General features: G+C 41.3%; 1 protein-coding gene across 3 annotated transcripts in view; it reads right to left on the bottom strand.

Moving 5' to 3' along the window:
* PRIMPOL (primase and DNA directed polymerase) overlaps positions 1-20,446 on the bottom strand; it is a 52,067-nt gene that overhangs the window by 6,798 nt on the left and 24,823 nt on the right. Inside the window, exons 9-13 of one of the 3 annotated variants that reach the window (XM_004757723.3) lie at positions 15,076-15,363; positions 5,255-5,417; positions 3,089-3,177; positions 1,058-1,144; positions 872-980 (exon numbers count right to left, since the gene is read on the bottom strand). In XM_004757723.3, the coding sequence (XP_004757780.1) occupies positions 872-980; positions 1,058-1,144; positions 3,089-3,177; positions 5,255-5,417; positions 15,076-15,363 (736 nt within the window). Of the gene's footprint in view, positions 1-871; positions 981-1,057; positions 1,148-3,088; positions 3,178-5,254; positions 5,418-15,075; positions 15,364-20,446 lie in introns of all 3 variants that reach the window. The other 2 variants (XM_004757722.3, XM_013058982.2) reach the window with 2 other exon arrangements.

Here is a 20,446-nt window from a genome sequence, read left to right as displayed (position 1 = left end):
TGCTGTATACACTTGATATACAGAAGTCTCAGCTTTGATATTAAATACAAAACAGCAAAGTTTCCCATATCATAACTGATACCTACTGGGTTTCTGTCTTATTCCTCTTCTCACCGTATCCTTGAATTATCTAAAATTCCATTTCATCCTTCACTTCCTCTCCTTTTGCCAGGGGGATTTTAAAGAAAACTCCTAACACGGGCCTGGTGTATACAGCAAGCATTCGATAAATACTGGTTCCCTTCAAGATGATTCTCTGTTTTTCTTGTTCATAAGATTTATTTATTTATTTGGGAGAGGCACGGAGAGCACAGAGAGAGCAGCAGACTCCCCGCTGAGAGCCTGACTCAAGCAGCTCCACTCCAGGACCCTGGGATCATGACCTGAGCCGAAGGCAGACGCTTAACTGGGCCGTCCAGTACCATTCTTTGTCTTGACCAAGTTAATGTTAACTCCAACTCTTAACACTGAATAATTTCCTCTTCACCCAAATTTGTTCAATTTCAATTCACACACCACAAAATGTCAAGGACGAGAGAGAGACACTTCCTCGTCCCTTTGCTCACCTGTCTATTGCCTCTAATTTCTTCCTAGCCCTGCTCAGGCCTGTCTTTCTCTTCTCAAGATTATACTACCTAAGGAATTAGACTACCAAATAAAGTACAAATAAAGATGACCTGTGCTATGAAGCAAGGTGATAATTAACATAGCCAAATTCAATATTATAAAACAGAACCCAAATACAATATTTGATACAACTAAATTTGTTGTAGAAACCAAAGTCATTTTTATGTTCAACCGTACAAATTATAAACATTTAAAATAATATTGGTTAAATACACAGAATTCGTTAGTAAACAACATCACTTACATGATATTATTGCTCTTGTGGGCCCTCCCGATGTTTCTGCACCAGCGATATTTACAAATATCATAAACCAGTAATTCCTCTGGGAAAAAGTAGCTCCAGTGTCGAATTCCTAAAATACAAATAATGTTTCTAAAGGTATTAAAGCTCTGTCATATTACAGTGAATACAGAATAAGATTATCTTTACCTCCTTTAATGCCATTTTTATTCACCAAAGAAAGAACAAACTGGTCAATTTCAGGGTAGGGTGAACAATGAAAACCTTCAATGTTTCCTGCTGCAACAGAGAGAAAAATTAATTGTAGTTAGAGCGGCTAAGAGTCAAAGAGTTAAATGTTAAAAGTTGTTCTTTAGGACAATGATAGGTTATGGAGCCCCTGCAACTTTTTTGTTTCTATGATTTCAGGTAGTCATGGGTTCTTGCTCACCCTACAAGCAAGCAGGGGAAAGTCAAACCTGGCAGTTAAGTCAAATGTTAACTACTCCTAAGAAGCACCTGTAATCATTTCAACTGCTTTCTTCATTTTGAGAAAGAGAAAAGCAGCCTACTGCTATCAGCGCAGCCTTCATGTTGCGACACACTAGGCTGGTCCCCGATAGCTCAGCAACGGTGCTTTCCTGCTAATAAGGAATTATCTCACAGAATTTCAACATCAGATAAGGCCGCTCTGTGGCCAAGATGATTCATGAAAAAAATAAGACTACTCACTCCAAAACTGTGTCCGAACACAGACAAAACATGAACATTTTCCAAACCGGAGAAATGACCAACACCTCCCACCTTACCTGATATAAGTAATTGCTTCTTCTTAACCAATTATAGCTTTACACCCACTGTAACCTGCCTTCCTTCTAGATAAAATTTATGAAGATAGTCAGTCATCCAATTGTGTCTTTGAAACAAATCCATGCCTCCTTAGACACTTCTCAAAAGCACCTAACTCAAGCCTGCATCCTGTAATAAATCTTTTCTAATGCCCTTTTCCTGAGATGCCCCACAGGTCCTCAAGGTAGAGCTCTCCACACGGAAGCCAGGACCAAACTCCACTTGTTAGCAATAGGTGTGTTCTCCTATGATCCTCAGCTGTACGATCAGTTCTATTTTGTATCTAAGAATCTACTGGAATAATTTATGATAACTTATTTAAAATGTCATTTAACTTTTAAACACAGAAGTATCTACTTTTCTTAAAATAAAACCTATATTTCACTTAGAGAGGTAATATACATAGTTGGAGAAACTATGGAAAATATACTGAAGTAGAAATGAGAGAAATAAAGTCCAAGGCAATGTCTAGAAATGACTGTTAAACAACCAGAAGAAAATAAACCTAAGAAAATGTTACCCACATTTTTTTCCAAATAATGCTGGAGTCTACTTTTTTCTCTTAATATCATAAATGGAAATTTTCCATTTTATATTAGCTTTACAAATTTAAATTAAATGGCTACAGAGTATGTTATAGTAGTGTCACCAACCCCATTTTGTACATTTAGATTGTTTCCAGTTTTTTGCTCTTGTAAATAATGATGGCCCCAAATATGTGTAAAAATGTTTACTAGAGAGTTAATGTATTGATAGAAAAAGCCCATTTTTCAGTATAAGAATGAAGAACATATGCATTTCATGAAAAAACTCTGTAGCCATTAAAAAAATGAGAGAATACAGGGAAAGCTCCTCTAGGTTCAGTGGAAACACACAGTGGCTGTCCATCGGTGATTGTGGACAGAGGGGAAGAGTACTGTTAGTTTTTCTTTCAATAGGGGTTTCTTTCTACAAACAAAACTACTTTATTTTCTTCTGGGCTTACCCCTAACCCCAAAATCACCATAAAATGAAAATTAGTGAATAAGCTTTAAGAAGTATCTTTTCTTGGGGTGCCTGGGTGGCTCAGTGGGTTAAGCCTTTGCCTTCGGCTCAGGTCATGATCCCAGGGTCCTGGGATTGAGCCCCCAATCAGGCTCTCTGCTCAGCAGAGAACCTGCTTCCCCACCCCTCCTGCCTGCCTCTCTGCCTACTTGTGATCTCTGCCTGTCAAATAAATAAATAAAATCTTAAAAAAAAAAAAAAGTATCTTTTTTTACATTTTCCAATTTGAATACAAACTAAGTTGTTTTAAAGAATCAGTAGATAAGAATCTTGAAGATTTAAGACTTTTAAGGCAAAACAGACTTTGTATCCTTAAATTTTCATAGGAAATTGTTTTCTTAAAATTACCTTTAGTGCTGGTACTGTTAAAATATTCAACTCGCTTCTGTTCATTCTGAGATGTGTCACAGGTCAGAATGCGTAAAGTATCTGAGAATCTGAAGAAAATATTGGAAGAGATAAAGTAAGGTGATCTCAGAATCAAAGAGAGATGGCTACAGAAAGAAAATTGAACTTCACATAGTTCCACGTTAAAATCCTTTATTCAACAGCGGATTCTTCTAGGACAATGAAGTCACACTTGCCTACAAAAACACCAATCCCAACACTAGTCTGGCGATCATTTAAAATACTTTTTTCAACTATAGTGTGAATCAGAGGACTCTAGGAGTGCTGAAGCCACAGAATGAAGTATATAATTCTACTCTTTGAAAGTAGGGCGCCTTTAAAATTTTTTTTTTTATTTTTTAAAGATTTTATTTATTTATTTGACAGAGAGAAATCACAAGTAGATGGAGAGGCAGGCAGAGAGAGAGACAGGGAAGCAGGCTCCCTGCTGAGCAGAGAGCCCGATGCGGGACTCGATCCCAGGACCCTGAGATCATGACCTGAGCCGAAGGCAGCGGCTTAACCCACTGAGCCACCCAGGCGCCCAAGATTTTATTTTATTTATTTGACAGAGAGATCACAAGCAGGCAGAGAGGCAGGCAGAGAGAGAGAGAGAGAGGAGGAAGCAGGCTCCCCGCTGAGCAGAGAGCCCGACGCGGGACTCGATCCCAGGACCCCGAGACCATGACCCGAGCCGAAGGCAGCGGCCCAACCCACTGAGCCACCCAGGCGCCCCCGCCTTTAAAATTTTTGTTACAAGGATTTGAAAAAGTGTGAATAATGTGGGGAGGAGAAGGGAGGAAGGAAGGAGGGGAGAGAGCAAAGGACAAAATAATGAAAATTAACCTAAAGACGCATTTGTAACCCTAAAGAATTTAGCTTTCATTTCAGGAAGAAATGTGCCCAGTATTTACTTGGAACCACAAAAGAAAATTAAGGAAACCCTTATTCAGTAGAAATCCACTTCTGTGGAATTAATGCTGAAACTACAAAGGAAATGGGGTTTAGTAACAGGGAGATGACTTCAGGCAATCTTACAGGCCGCTGTGCTTTTCCCACACAAGACAAAGTAAGAAGCCACTCTTGGGCCAGCAGCAGTGAGCAGCAGCTGTCATACAATTTTTCCAGTGTCTCTACAGTGCTTCCAGAATCGCGGAACTGCTATTGCGAACAACTCACATTTACTGAGAGGCTACCATGTGCCGGGCATGGCTGTCCTTTTGTGTCCAGTTTTAACTCCCTCCATCTTCGCAACTCCCTAAGAGAGGGGGTCACATCATGTCCATTGTAAAGGTAAGGAAACTAAGACTTTGACGTTCCATCTGAAAAATGTTATGAAAGAACCCAAAGTCCAGAAATAATATGAAGAGAAACTGCCCGTCTTCCCACCCTCCCAAGTAACTGCTGGCGAGTGGCTATGCGGACACAACTTCCCCTCCAGCGAAGTATTTTAAGTATTTTATGAACATCCATTTCTACGGGATTTCTCCTGAGAACTACACCTAGAGAAGGTAAAGGAAAAAGAAGTAGAGCAAGTCAACTGAGGAAGGCAATTTAGTTTGATTGTTAAGTGTGGTTTGGACTAACAAAAATTTGCCAACCCAGGTATAGAAATGGAGGCAAACATTTCTGTTGAAAGAGGTCTTTCACACACTTTTTAAAAATGACCAAAAGGTGGTACCTTCAGTGTTCGACAACAAAACTGACAATAAATTAGAGTTCATTAGTATAATGGAAAATTATATAAGCAATAAAAGTTTTAGTTATAACTAACTGTTGCGAGTCATTAACTTGGCAGATAGTCATGATATAACGTTCAGTGGATTAAACAATTGACATAACCACATAAATAATGATCTCAAGAAAATACTCTTTGAATGAAGGAGGTATGTAAATTTTTTACATATGAATGTATATCCATGGAAAGTAGATATTAACAGTAACTCTATTTCCAAATGGAATTCAGTAGTTTTCGTTTTCTTTCTTATAAAAAGAAAGCTAACCTAGAATTTAAGAATTCTTAAGTTAGAATGAATTTACACAATTCACATTTTGGTACTACACAATGTCATTCGCTGTTTAATAAACATTCATGAATGCACAACGGTGTGTTTTGGTACTATATACCTGACATTGCTGACCAAAGAAGACAGGAAATACTGATTTTCTTCAGAAATATTCTTGGACTGTTCAGGAAAAAATCTGTTGTCTTCAGCAATCTCCAAAGCCACCTGCTTCCCTATCTTCGATGACTTATACAGCCGGAAGTTTCTATTTCTTGTATAAACTCCTATTATTAAAAATTAATAAAACAATTATGAATGCATGTTTTCCATGATTTGTTTTTATGGTCAGCAAATATTAATTTTGAATAGCATTATTAGAGAAACAACCGGTTCTGGTTCAAGGTGGTGATATATGAAGAGCTTGAACTCTCCTCCACACGGGAACACACCAAAGCTACACTGGTATTTGGAACGATTTCCTCTGGAAAAAACCTACAACCCGGTAGATTGACTCCTTCACCCAGTGAGACAGAAACCACATGGAAACAGGTGGGAAAGGCCGAGACACAATCTCGCCATAAGCCCCACCCCCAGGGCAACACCCACAACTGGCAGGGAATTCAAAACCTAGAGCTTCTCCCTGAAAGTAAAGGATCATAACTCACATTAGGTACCCCGACTTTTAAGGCCTGCCCCTAAGAGATGAGCTCCAGAAACATCTGGCTTTGAAGACTGGGCTGTGGCTAACTGACGTAGGGCTCTCAAGGGCTCGCCTGCACACTCACTCACCCCAAGGCCTAGTGCGCAAGCAGCCCTTCCGAAAGTGCCCAGACTTTATGTGAAAGGGACTCATTTCCAAACTTGACAGCGCTGGACTGAGGGATACTCTCCAGGGATGGAGGTGGTGGGCACCATCAGCCTCTCCGCCTCTCTAAGCCGGTGGCTGCCATCTTTCTTCTTTTCCTTCCCCCTCCCTTTTCTCAGTGGGGGCCATCTTTGCCTGCCCCCTCAGCCTCACTCCAGCCAGAGGAGCGAGGCTGGCTTTGGCTCCCCCTCTGCTGTGTTCCAGAGCACCAGAAGCTCCTGGAGGAAAGTGTCTATTCCCATCTGGTGCCCAGGTTTTTACACGTGGGAACCCATTTTTCAGACGATCCCTTGATCGCCGGGCTCTGAAGTTCAAGGAGGCTTGGTTCCTGGGTCCCCAGGACTGTACAGCTGGAAGGACAGTGCTTGGGAGACCACCACTCCCAGGGCACCGCACAGAGACACACGGAAACACACCCAGCTTCTGAGCAAGAGGCCTATTTGCTTGATCCACAGCCCCAGCCCAAAGGGCAAGCTTCGGGTCTGGCATACTTATAGGAGCATCCAGAAGGGCCGTCAGGGCATGGAGCTCAGTGGACAAAATTTTCGCACCATTCAGCTCACTGGGATCTTCCAGAACAGGGCTTAGGCCCTTTGTCTGGTGCCCTGATTTTTGCAGTTGCTGCCAGGGGACTCCTCTCCATCACCTGGCTTTGGTGGCCTGTTGGACTGATGCTCACAGGTCCTGCAGAACTAAGACCGACAGAGAAGGAGTTCTTCAACAGCCACAATCCCTAGGGCTCAGCAAGAGGCAACAGGCCCAGGGGCGCATTCTCTCTAAGAAGCCTATTAGCTATCACAATTGGCGCGGCGGATGGGGCTGGTTTCTAATGACATTAACACCCGGTAGGGTCTGCCGGGAAACCTTACCTGAGACCTTGGAGGGCAGGCAGTATTTCTGTCCTCTCTCCTGCTGTGCTTCACAGCACCAGCATCTCTGGGAACTTGAGGGGAACTTGTATAAAGCATCTCGTGCCTCAGTTTTGACATCGGGTACCCTGCATTTTGGAGCTACCTCCTAGGGGATAGCCCTCAGTCACCTGGCTCTGGGGGCTAGGGGGCTTCGGGTCCGGGGGCTCACGAGACTGCATCAGTGAGAGAGAGAGTTCTTAGATGGCTGCCACCCCCTGCGCACTGCACACAGAGAAGACTGGAACATTCTGGGAAAGAGGCCTAACTGCTTGTCCTAAAGCTTTGGCCTGGGGGGCAATCTTCAAGTCTGGCACACATCTAGAAGCTCCAGAGCTGCTCCCAGGGAGCACAGGCCAGGTGATGCTATCTTTGTGTTGTCCCACCTCACCACAGCTCACCAGGACCTCTCAGAAACAAGCTTGTTGCTCAGCAAGTCCTGAGTTTTGCAACTACCACCCACAGGATGCCTCCATGTTCCCCAGCTGGGCGGGTCAGCGGGACTCACATCTGCAGACCCATATGACTGTACATATTTCCATTCTCTTAAAGCTGCTACCTGAGGGTCTAGCTTCCAATCAGCCTGAACCCAGGTGCTGAATGAGATCCTGCCCTTTGGGACATTAACCGGGCCAGGCATATTCTGAAGTCCTGGGAACCATAAAAGCTAAAACAGGCTGCTTGATAATTACAAAAGTTTGGGAAACAACCAAGAGCTAGGACAGGGTTGAAGGAGAAGTTTCATCTCCCACACAAAGGCCAACCCTTCAAGACTGGGAGGAAATGCTCTTTCATCAGGCAAAGAGACTCAAGCAAAATGAAGAACAGAGGACTGCATTCCAAACAAATTAGATGAAACTCTTAAAGGACCTCAACGGAATGGAGAGAAGTAATTTATCTGAAAAAGAGTTCAAAGTAATGGTTCATAAAGATGCTCACCAAACTTGGGAGAGGGACGGATGAACACAGGGAGAACTTCAACAAGGAGACGGAAAACAGAAGGAAGGAGCAAACAGAAATCTCAAAGCTGAAAAAACAACAACTGATCTTGATACACTGTAAGGGTTCAATGGCAAACTAGATGAAGCCGGACCAATGAACCCAAAGACAGGACAGAGGAACTCCCCCAACAGAGCAGCGGAAAGAAAAAAGAAGGAAACAAAGTGAAGATAGCTTAAGGGCCTTCTGAGACAACGCTGGTAAGACTAACATTTACATTATATGAGTCCCAGAAGGAGAAAGGGCCAGAAAACTTATTTGAACAAATAACTGAAAACTTTAATAACCTGGGGAAGGAAAGACGCACAGATCCAGAAGGACAGTGAATTCCAAATGAAATAATGCAGCAGACGGGCCCATGCCAAGACACATTATAATTAAAATGCCATCAGTTTAAAAAAAAGAAAGAGAGAGAGAAGATCTTAAAGGCAGCAAGAAAAAAAAACAAAAAACAACTTGTTACATACAAGGAGACCCCATCGGACTATGAGCACATGTTTTCAGCAGAAATGCTGCAGGCCACAGAGAGTGGCAGAATATATTCCAAGTACTGAAAGAAAAAGACTTCCAACCAAGAATACGCTATTTGGCAAAGTTATCATTCACAACTGAAGGGCAGATAAAGAGCTTTCCAGACAAGCAAGAGATAAAAAAGTTCATTACCACTCAACCGGTCTTACAAGAAATGTTAAACGGACATCTTTAAGCTGGAAAAAAAAACCAAAAGGGGGTGATTGCTAATTAGTAACAAGAAAACGTATAAAAGCATAAATCTCATTGGTAAAGGAAACTATATATTAAAGGAGTATGTGAAACAAGTGTGAAGCTAGTGTAAAGATCTCAAAAAAGGAGTAAAGTAACTGCAACTATAGTAATGAGCTAAGGGACGCACAAGACAAAAAGATATAAAATGTAACCAGCAAAATGTAAAACGGGGAGGGGGGGGAATGGAGTGTAAAAATGTACAGCTTCGAGTGCATTCACACTTAAGTTGTTATAAACCTAAAATAGGTTACTATGAAAGTAAGTCATTATACTTAAGCCTCATGGTAACCACAAAGCAAAAAGCCATAGTAGCTACAAGAGCGATAATGAGAAAGGAAGCATGCCACTAAAGAATTCATCAACCACAAAGGAAGAGAGCAAGAGAAGTAGATAGAAAAAAAAAGAATGAAAAACCAGCCAGAAAATAATGAACAAAATGGCTACAAGTACATACTGATCAATAATTACTATAAATGGATTAAATTCACCAACCAAAAGACACAGAGAAGCTGAAAGGGTAAAAACAAAAGAAGACCCATCTATATGCTCCCAGTAAGAGACCCATTTCAGACATAAGAACACACACAGACTGAAAGTGAAGGGACGGAAAAAAAAGTTCCACACAAATCAAAACCAAAAGAAAGCTGGGGTAGCTCTACTTTCATCAGACAAAATATTTCAACAACAAGACTGCAGTAAGGGACAAAGAAGGCATTGCATAATGACAAAAGGGTCAGTCCAAAAAGAGGATATAGCACTTACAATATTTAGGCACCAACATAGGAGCTCCTAAATATATAAACCAAATATTAAAGAAATAGAAATACGACAGTAGGGGACATCAGTACCCCCAATTACACCAATGGATCGATCATCCAGACAGAAGATTGATAATGAGGAAACATCAACCTTAAACCACACATTGAGCCAGAGGGAAATAACAGACATATACAGAACGTGTGTGTATGTATATGTGTGTGTGTGTGTGTGTGTGTATAAATTCAACATCCACGCATGATCAAAACTCTCAACAAAGTGAGCGCAGAGGAAACACAGCTCAAAATAAAGCTATGTGACACACACATAGCTAACATCATACTCGGTGGTGAAAGCTGAAAGCCTTTCCTCTAAGGTCAGGAACAAGACAAGAACACTGCTGTCATCACTTTTACCAACATGGCACTGGATGTCCTAGCCAAAGCAAGTAGGGAAGAAAAGAAACAAAAGGCATCCAAAATGGAAAGAAGAAGTGAAACTGTCACTATTTGCCGATGTTTATCTACAGAAATTTCTATGTAGAAAACCCCAAAGAGTCCATTCAAAAAACTGTCAGAATAAATGAATTCAGTGAAGTTGCAGGATACAAAATCAACAACACAGAAATCTGTTGCATTTTTCTACAGTAACAAGCCATTAGAAAAAGAAATTAAGAAACAACCCCATTTTTAAAAAGTCCCATTTACAAAGCACTGGAAAGAATAACATACTTATGAATAAACTTAACCAAGGAGGTAAAAGACCTATATATTCAGGAAACTACACAAAACACTGAGGAAAGCAACTGAAGATGACACAAACAAATGGAAAGACAGGCCAACCTCATGGGCTGGAAAAATATTGTTAAAACGTCCATAATACCCAGGGCAAGCTACGATGCAGTGCAATCCCCATCAAAACTCCAGTGGCAAAACATCCAAAGAACAAAGAATTCTAAAATTTATACGAACTACAAAAGATCCAGAATGGCTGAAGCTATCCCAACAAAGAAGGACAAAGCTGGAGGCATCACGGGTCCTGATTTCAAACTACATCACAGCGACGGTAATCGAAACAGTACGGGACTGGCAATGAAAACAGACTCAGATCAACAGAACAGAACAGATGGCAAAGGAATAATTCAAGTCTATATGTTCAACTACTCCGCAACAAAGGAGCCAAGAATATACAATAGGGAAAGAACAGTCTCTTCGGGAGAGTGAGTCAGGAAAACTGGAAAGCCACATGCCAAAGAATAAAACTGCACCACTTTCTCACACCATATACAAAAATTAACTCGAAATGATTCAAAGACCCGAAACCATAAAACTCTTAGAAAACAGGCAATAAGCTCCTTGACCTGGATCTTGGAGATGGGTGTTTTAAATACACCAACAGCAGAGGCAACGAAAGCAAAATAGAGAAGCAGGACATCACTGAAGTCAAAAGCTTCTGCAGAGAATAGAAACCATCAACAAAATGGAAAGGCTGCACGTTGACTGGGAGAAAACATTTGCAAATCATATATCTGATAAGATGTTAATAGCCAAGATATATAAAGAACTCATACAACTCAACAGGAAAAAAAATCTGATTTAAAAATTTGGCAGAGGATCTGAATAGACATTTCTCTGTAGAAGACATGCAGATGGCCAAGAGATGTTCGATATTCCTAATCATCAGGGAAATACAGATCAAAATCACAATGACATCTCACCTCACACCTGTCAGAGTGGATATATCAAAAAGACAAGAAATAACATCGCTGATGAGGATGTGGAGAAAAGGGAACCCTTGTGCACTGTTGGCAGGAAGGCAAATTGGTGCAGTCACCGGGGTAAACAGTATGGAGGGTCCTCAAAAAATTAGAAATAGAACTGCTGCATGACCTAGCAATTCTATTTCTGGGTATTTATCTAAATAAAATAAAAATACTAACTCAAAAAGACAGATGCATCACCATATTCACTGCGGCATTACTTACAATAGCCAAGATATGGAAACAGTCTTGTGGACAGATGAATGAATAAAGAAAATCAAACAAGAAAAAGTATGTATGTATCTCCACAAAATAGAATATCATTTAACCATTAAAAAAAAGAGCGAGAGAAATCCCGCCATTTGTGACAACATAGGTGGACCTTAAGGGCATTATGCTAAGTGAAATAAGACAGGGAAAGACAAATACCATATCACTTATACAAAGAATCTAAAAATTAAAGAAAAAAACAACCCACGCCAATAAATACAGGGAACAGACTGGTGGTTGCTTGAGGTGGGGAGGTGGGGGTGGGCCAATGGGTAAAGGGAGTCAAAAAACACAAACTTCAGTTATAACATAGATAAGTCATGGGGATGTAATGTACAGCATATGACATATAGTTAACGACACTGTATTGCATATTTGAAAGTTGCTAAAAGAGTATTATCTTAGAAATTGTCATCAGAAGAAAAATATTCTGTAACTAAGTACAGAGTTGCTGTGCTGATCATTTTGCAATATATACAAATTCAGATCATTATGTTGACCACCTGAAATTAATGTAATGTGGCATGTCAATTATACCTCAATAAAAAAATGGTGGGAAAAAAACTCATGTTCACATAAACAAAAATAAAAATGAAAAAAATAATTATTTTCTATTAGCTGTAAACAAAAGAAAAGCAATACATAACTTAAGATAAAGTTGAGTTGGTATGGAAGACGCCACACGCAGAAACAGAAAATGAGACAAGATTATGTGGGGGTACCCCTCCTGTTGTAAATAGGAAAGTTTGGCAAATCATTTAGGAAAAAAAGGTTGAGACTATTAAAGAGCTTCCAAGGCAGTGAGTATTTTCGTGTCAAAAATCCCAAAAGGGAGGCATCAAAAAATCAAATATTGTTCTCTCCCCACTATGTGAGCATACAATGAGAAGACCGTGATCTGTAAACCAGGACAGGGATTTCACCAAAACCCACCCATGCTGGCACCCTAACCTTGCAATTCTATCCTCCACAGCTGTGAGAAAGGAATGTTTGTTGTTTAAGCTAAAAAAAACAAAAAACAAAACAAACAAACAAACAAAACAAAAAAACCCTCAAAAACAAAGCTAACAAAAGATGTGTAAGTTCTCTGTTTAGAAAATTATAAAACATTGAGAGAAATTAGAGAACATCTATGTTAATGGAATGACAAAGCATGTTCACAAACTAGAACATTAAATATCATAAAAATGTCAATTCTTCCCAAGTTGATCTCTAGATTCAATGCAAACTAAATCAAAATTCTAGCAACGTGTGTGTGTGTGTAACCTGACAAGTTGATTCTAAAATTTAAATGGAAGTACAAGCGGTCAAGAACAGCCAAGAAATTTCAAAGATCAAAGTATCAAGACTTAAAAAAAAACCTGTATTAAGACAGTAACGGTAATGGCACAAAAACAGATCAATACAACAACGGAATAGAACATAATCCAGAGGGACGCCTGGGTGGCTCAGTTGGTTAAGCGGCTGCCTTCGGCTCAGGTCATGATCCCAGCGTCCTGGGATCGAGTCCCACATCGGGCTCCTTGCTCGGCAGGGAGCCTGCTTCTCCCTCTGCCTCTGCCTGCCTCTCTGTCTGCCTGTGCTTGTTCGCTTTCTCTCCCTCTATCACTGGCAAATAAATAAATAATCTTTAAAAAAAAAAAAAAAAAAAAAAAAAAAAGAACATAATCCAGAAAAAGATAAAACATATATAGACAACTGACTTATGACAAAGATGTCCTTATAGGAAAAGGACTGTTATTTCAATAGTGTTGAGACAAATGGATATATATATATATATATATATGGGAAAAAAATGAATCTTAACTCCTCTTCAAAGAACAGGCAAAAATCCACTCCAAGTGGACTGTAGATCTAAATATAAAAGGTAAAACTAGAAGTCTGATAGATAGGAAAATATCTTCATAATTTGGGAATAATGAAAGATTTAACAAGATACAAGAAACACTAAGAGGAAAATGGACAATCAGACTACTACTATTTAAAGTTACTTTCATTCACCAAAGACACCATTAAGAGAGTAAAAAGGCAAGCTACAAATACATAGGATTCCAAAGATAAAGTTCAGAAATAGGCAAAGACAGTGTTAGAGAATGGATTAGCGGTCACCTGTGGGGAGGAGGAAGAAGACTCACTAGAAGGCACAGGGAGGAGGTTCTGGGGTCCTGGTAATTTCTATTTCTCATCTAGGGTGGCGTGGTGACAAGGGTATGTTCATTTTGTGATAATTCATTGACCTGCACACTCACATATTAGCCACGTTTCTGTTTGAATGTTGTACTTCAATAAAAAGTTTCCTCAAAAAAATTTTCGGGGTGGCTGACTGGCTCAGTCAGTAGAACATGCGACTTTTGATCTCGGGGTTGTGAGTTTGTGCCTCATGCTGGGGATCGAGATAACTTTAAAAAAATAAAGTCTTAAAAAAAAAATGTCAGCATGTACTATTAAATCCCTGTCCTTTTCAAAAGACACCTTAAGGAATGTCCTTTTTGGTGTATAAATAATTCTGGGTATACTCTTGAAATCTTTCTTTCAAGCATATCATGGACATTTCCTTGCTGGTGTGGTAAACTTTTTTTTTTTTTTTTTTAAGATTTTATTTATTTATTCGACAGAGGGAGAGAGATCACAGGAGGCAGAGCAGCAGGCAGAGAGAGGAGGGGAAGCAAGCTCCTTGCCAAGCAGAGAGCCTCATGCAGGGCTTGATCCCAGAAGCCAGAGATCATGACCTGAGCCAAAGGCAGAGGCTTAATCCACTGAGCCACCCAGGTGCCCCAGTAAACTAACTTTTAAGGCTAACCATCATGAATTTCGGGTCTTCAATACAGAGCACAGAGATCAGCTATTTTGCTTCCCCTGAATCACTTCCCATCAGGCCTTCTGCCTAGTTTACTGCATACTCACACAACCTCGAGAGGCTATTCCCCTTAGAGAAAGAACAAAACTGGTCATTTGGAAGAATGCTCCTCTATTCGTAACCCATGCTGGTATACACCCAGACCACTGCACTCCGTGGATCTGACTGTATTTCCAAATTCTGGCACCTGGTTGTCAGGGCAGCTAGCCAGGAAGGTAGAGTGCAGCAGGAACGCTTCCCTACCCTTGGCCTGGCTGGCTGGAGTACCCTGCCTGTAGGTTAAACCTAGCTTTCTCCAGCCTCTAGACTCTGACACCCTCTCAGCTGCTCCAACCCTCAGTGGCAAAATGTGCTCTTAACGGCTTTCAAACCACAAGCTAGAGCCACAGTATAAAAATGAAGTTTAGGGGCGCCTGCATGGCTCTGTCAGTTGGGCGTCCGACTCTTGACTGCAGCTTAGGTCTTGATCTCAAGAGTCGTGAGTTCAAGCCCTGCACTGGGCCCAGCACTGGGCGTGAAGCCTACTTAAAAATTCTTAAAGAATGAGGTTTAGTTGACCAGAATGGAGCCAGTTGAATGAGGGGCCCCGAGTGGCCTATGTGTTACCCAACCAGGCTACATTCTGCTAGTGATTCCATGGTCGCTGTATGGAGCAGTGGTGGCAGCAAGCATCCTCAGCAAAGTGACGGATGGGCACTGATGGGTTGCTCACTCGGGGAGGTACACAAGGACAGTCCAGCAGAGAGCTGGCAATCTCACTTACCGAGGTCTACGAAAAGATGCTTTTCTCCTACGTTATTCTTCACAACTAAAAATGATAGGTCAGGACCTCTCAGCTTAGCTGAGCCCGGGCTCTCCCGTTCCTTTGAATTCCAGGCCCAGCTCTCTCCTCTGTCTGTATCTGAGGACATTTTGCTACAGGAAATTCCTTGTTTAATTGGCGTTTCAGGAAAACGGGAAAATTCATGGCCCGTGGTCTCTGAAGTACTAGCGTCATCTTCCCTGCCAATTAAATGAAAAGCAGGCTGCAAAATTTTTCTCACAAAATTACCTAGAAAAAAAAAATAATATGATTAACCTAATTCTTTTCTACAAACTGTAACTCAAAATCTAGGCACAAATCTACACATGACAATTTTATACAGCAAGGCTTCTTTTTTTGATTTCTGGTTTTAAAACTGAGTTGTTATTACAAACTGTAACATACTTCCGCTGTTACTTCCTTCCTCTTGGGTAATCTTTTACTTTTTCAATTCCCACTGACAGGGTCACTTGGTGTCACTTATAATAAATATCATAAAAGACGTGCCACCAGGGGCCCCTAGGTGGCTCACTCAGTTAAGTGTCCCAACTCCTAATCTCAGCTCAGGTCTTGGTCTCAGAGTTGAGAGTTCAAGCCCCACACTGGGCTCCACACTGGGCATGGAGCCTACTTAAAAAAAAAAAAAAAAAAAGATTCCACCAAAACACTGCTAGAACTAAGACATGAATTCAGCAAAGTCATAGGATATAAAATCAATGTACAAAAATCTGTTGTATTTCTCTACACCAATGAATAAGCAGCAGAAACAGAAATTAAGGAATCCACCCATTTACAATTCCATCAAAGACAGTAAGATACCTAGGAATAAACCTAACTAAAGAGGTAAAAATCTGCATTTTGAAATCTAGGGAATACTTATGAAGGAAATTAAAGAGGACACAAAGAAGTTGAAAAACATTCCATGTTCCTGGATTGGAAGGACAAACATCATTAAAATGTCTGTACTACCCAAAGCAATCTGCACATTTGATGCAATCCCTATCAAAATAACACTAGCATCTTTCACAGAGCTAGAGCAAATAATCCTAAAATTTGCATGGAACCATATAAGACCCCGAATAGCCAAAGTGATCCTGAAAAAGAAAACTAAAGGTGGGGGCTTCATGATTCCAGACTTCCAGCTCTATTACAATGCTGAAATCATCAAGACAGTATGGTCCTGGCACAAAACAGACACGCAGATTAATGGAACAGAACGGAAAACTCAGAAATGGGCCCACAGCTATATGGTCCACTCATCTTTGACAAAGCAGGAAAGATTATCCAATGGAAAAAAGATGGTCTCCTCTACAAATTGTGCTGGGAAAACTGGACAACAACATGCAAAGGAATGAAACCGGACCACTTCCATATGCCATACACAAAAGTTAAGTTCATAAATGAAGGAAGGACCTAATTGTGAGGAAGGAAACCATCCTCGAGGAGAACACAGGCAGCAACCTCTGCGACCTCAGCTGTAGCACATTCTTACTAGACATGTTGCAGGAGGCAAGGAGACAAAAACGAAAATGTTTCTGCACAGTGAAGGAAGTAATCAGCAAAACTAAAGGCAACCTATGGAATGGAAGAAGATATCTGCAAAAGACCTATCTGATAAAGGGTTAGTATCCAAAGTCTATAAAGAACTTATCAAACTCAAATACCCATAAAACAAATAATCCAGGGGCACCTGGATGGCTCAGTTGGTTGAATATCTAGTTCTTGGTTTTTTTATTTTTAAGATTTTTATTTATTTATTTGACAGAGAGAGGTTACAAGTAGGCAGAGAGGCAGGCAGAGAGAGAGAGGAGGAAGCAGGCTCCCTGCTGAGCAGAGAGCCCGATGCGGGACTCGATCCCAGGATCCTGAGATCATGACCTGAGCCGAAGGCAGTGGCTTAACCCACTGAGCCACCCAGGCGCCCATAGTTCTTGGTTTTGACTCAGGTCATGATCTCAGAGTTCTGCGGCTGAGTCCCATGTTGGGCTCTGGGCTCATTGGGGAGTCTGCTTGAGGATTCTCTCCCTCTGCTCCTCCCCCTGATCTCTCTCTCTCATTCTCTCTCAAAACAATAAATAAGTCTTTAAAAAACAAAAAGAAATAATCCACTTAAAACATGGGTAGCAGGGACACCTGGGTGGCTCAGTGGGTTAAAGCCTCTGCCTTCAGCTCAGGTCATGATCCCAGGGTTCTAGGATCGAGCCCCACATCGGGCTCTCTGCTCAGTAGGGAGCCTGCTTCCTCCTCTCCCTGCCTGCCTCTCTGCCTACTTGTGATCTCTGTCTGTGAAATAAATAAATAAAATCTTTAAAAAAAAATGGGTAGCAGACATGAATAGACATTTTGGCAAAGAAGATATCCAGAGGGCTAAAAGATCTATGAAAAGATGCTCCATATGAGTCAGCATGAGGGAAATACAAGTCAAAACTACAGTGAGATACCACCTCACACCATTCGGAATGGCTAAAACTAATAAGGAAAGGAAAGATGCTGGTGAGGATGTGGAGAGAAGGGAACCCTCTTACACTGATGGTGGGAATGCAAACTGGTGTGGTCACTGGGGAAAATAGTATGGAGGTTTCTCAAGTTAAAAATAGAACTATCCTATTGACCCAGCAACTGTACTAGGAAGTTGGGTACAAAAATACAGATTCAAAGGGGCATGTGTACCCCAGTGTTTATAGCAGCATTATCAACAATAGGCAAACTATGGAAAGAGCCCACAACTATGGAAAGAGACAGTGTCCACGGTCTGATGAATGGATAAAGATGTGGCATGTACACACGCGCGCGTACACACACACACACATGTGCGCACGCTGGAATACTACTCAGCCAGTATAAAGAATGAAATCTTGCCATTTGCAATGACTTGGATAGAGCTAGAGTATATTGTGCTAGGCAAAATAAGTCAATCAGAGAAAGACAAATACCATATATTTGACTCATATGTGGAATTTACGAAACAAAATAGATGAACATATGGGAAGGGATTAAAAAAGAGAGAGAGAGAGAGACTAGAAGGAAACCAAACCACAAGAGACTCTTAAAGATAGAGAACAAACTATGAGTTGATGGAGGGAGGTGGGTGGGGGCTGGGCTAAACGGGTGGTGGGTGTTAAAGAGAAGGAGGGGACTAGATGTGACGACACTGGGTATTCTATATGAGTGATGAATCACTAATCTACCCCCTGAAACCAGTGGTACACTATATGGTAACCAACTAGAATTTAAATAAAAATTTAAAAACTGTCCGGTGACCTGACCTGCAAGATTCTCTAATTACTATTATTTTAAAATAAATGTTTTTATTCCAGTGTAGAAGTTAAAAATAAGTAAATAGATCATCTTACAAAGGAAGGTTGGTTTGAGGAGACGTGTCACTGTTACTACCATGAACCTGGGCCTAACATACTGTCACCAAGAGAGCATCACTTTGATTTTTATTTTTAAAGATTTTATTTATTTATTGGAGAGAGAGAGAGAACAGAGCAAGAGAGAGAAAGCACAAGCAGGGGTGGGGTCAAGGGAGAGGGAGAAGCAGACTCCTCCCTGAGCAGGGAGCCCAGCGCCTCAGGGCTTTATCCCAGCACCCTGGGATCATGGTCTGAGTTGAAGGCAGACGCTTAACAACTGAGCCACCCCCCGGGGTGCCCCAAGAGCACCACTTTTATTAATACAAATTGAGTAGACGTGTCTTGACAATTAATGGGTTAAAGAATGAAAGGTGTATATGCATCAACAGTGCTGCCAAGATAACGCACACAAACACCACCATCATCTCCTTGAGTCAGGCTGTCAGATTTCTCAGAGCTGCCTCTCTCTCCTTTTCCTGCCTGGGAACCCCGACATTCCCAGCCATCACTTCCACAACTACTGTTCCTCCTCCTTTTCCTTCTCATTGGCCATGAGATGGGCTGTGGCCCCGTAAATGAAGCCCAGACTGAAAGCAATTAAATATGTGTACGGCATTTCAGCACTTACTCGAAGAGCTCTAACGACTAGCGGGCCTACCTTTACCAAGAAAAGATGGTACGACAATCCAGAACTTGTGGAACTCTCATGTACTATTTATACCACAAATTCAAGTGAGAATTTGGTTAAGTTGCTTCATATATAACAATACTGGAGAAATGCGGTGTGGTAAGAGAAACTTAATTTTAATTTCTAAAACTGCTATTGTCAGGGTTTGTCACTTTATTTAACAGTTTACACTTTTTTTTTTTTTAAGATTTTATTTATTTATTTGACAGAGAGTGAGAGAGCACAAGACGGAGAGGGAGAAGCAGGCTCCCCACTGAGCAGGGAGCCCCACATGGGACTCGAACGCAGGACCCTGAGATCATGACCTGAGCTGAAGGCAGACGCTTAACCAACTGAGCTATCCAGATGCCCACAGCTTAAACTTTTAAATCACAGGTTATACATGCTTTAAATTCAAAATTCTCTTTCTCTAAATTATTCTCTGCTCAACGAAACAAACCCAGTAGTTCATAAAACAGTATACATCAAAATGAAAGCAGAGCATTTGATCCTTGCAATGACATGCAGGCATGATTGTCTCTGGAATGAGGGAACTGAGGGTAAATACTGAGTAAAAATAAATCATGATGTAGCACAAGACAATAAAGCAATACGAACATAAATGGGTAACATTAATGTTCCTGGAAATTACATGTATTTGACGGGAGCAGTGGGAGAAATGAATGCACAGGAAGGGAGCCCTCGCCAGGCAAGCCCTGGCCCTCTGATCTCTGGCAGGGAGCGAAGGTCGCCAGGACACAACAGTGACAGTATCAGCAGCATGAAGGCAGTCCCGCACAGGCTTCCAGGTCTTCCCCAGTCTTATGGCCCTTGCCCTCGCCCTCCTCATCAAGGCAGGGACAGGTGTTTTACTGCTGGGGATAACTCAAAAGAACGTATTCATCCCAGGAATTCCAGATCCTACGGCACGCTGGCAAAAGTGTATTTCAGGCAGAGCAAACTTACAGACTTGGCCAACATTCTCTGATTGCTTATGCTTACTCTAATTCTACTTTCTGGCAGGCTGACAAGGAGAGCTACAAATGTCACCAAGACATACGTGGGGGGACGGGAACTGAAGGGGAAATCTTAGCCTAATTTTATCATCTCTGCATCTCCGGTCTCGGCAGTCCGTAATTCTGGAGGAAAGAAATTTCGGCCCCCCTCTGCCTCCCCACCCCAGGTGAGCCTGAAACTTGTATCTCCATACTTCTGTGTAAGCTGTTCTGCCAGTAAAGCCTTTCTTACTTTGTTTCTCTAAAGAAACCGGATTTCAAGCCAGCTTGAATGTCTTCTGCTTTCAGAAGAC

Source organism: Mustela putorius, unplaced genomic scaffold, assembly GCF_011764305.1.
Source record: "Mustela putorius furo isolate JIRA1106 unplaced genomic scaffold, ASM1176430v1.1 tig00003932_pilon_pilon_pilon:0A:0A, whole genome shotgun sequence".
NCBI lineage: Eukaryota > Metazoa > Chordata > Mammalia > Carnivora > Mustelidae > Mustela > Mustela putorius.
Note: the sequence above shows the minus strand (reverse complement) of the source record. Positions and strands in the feature narration are given on the sequence as shown.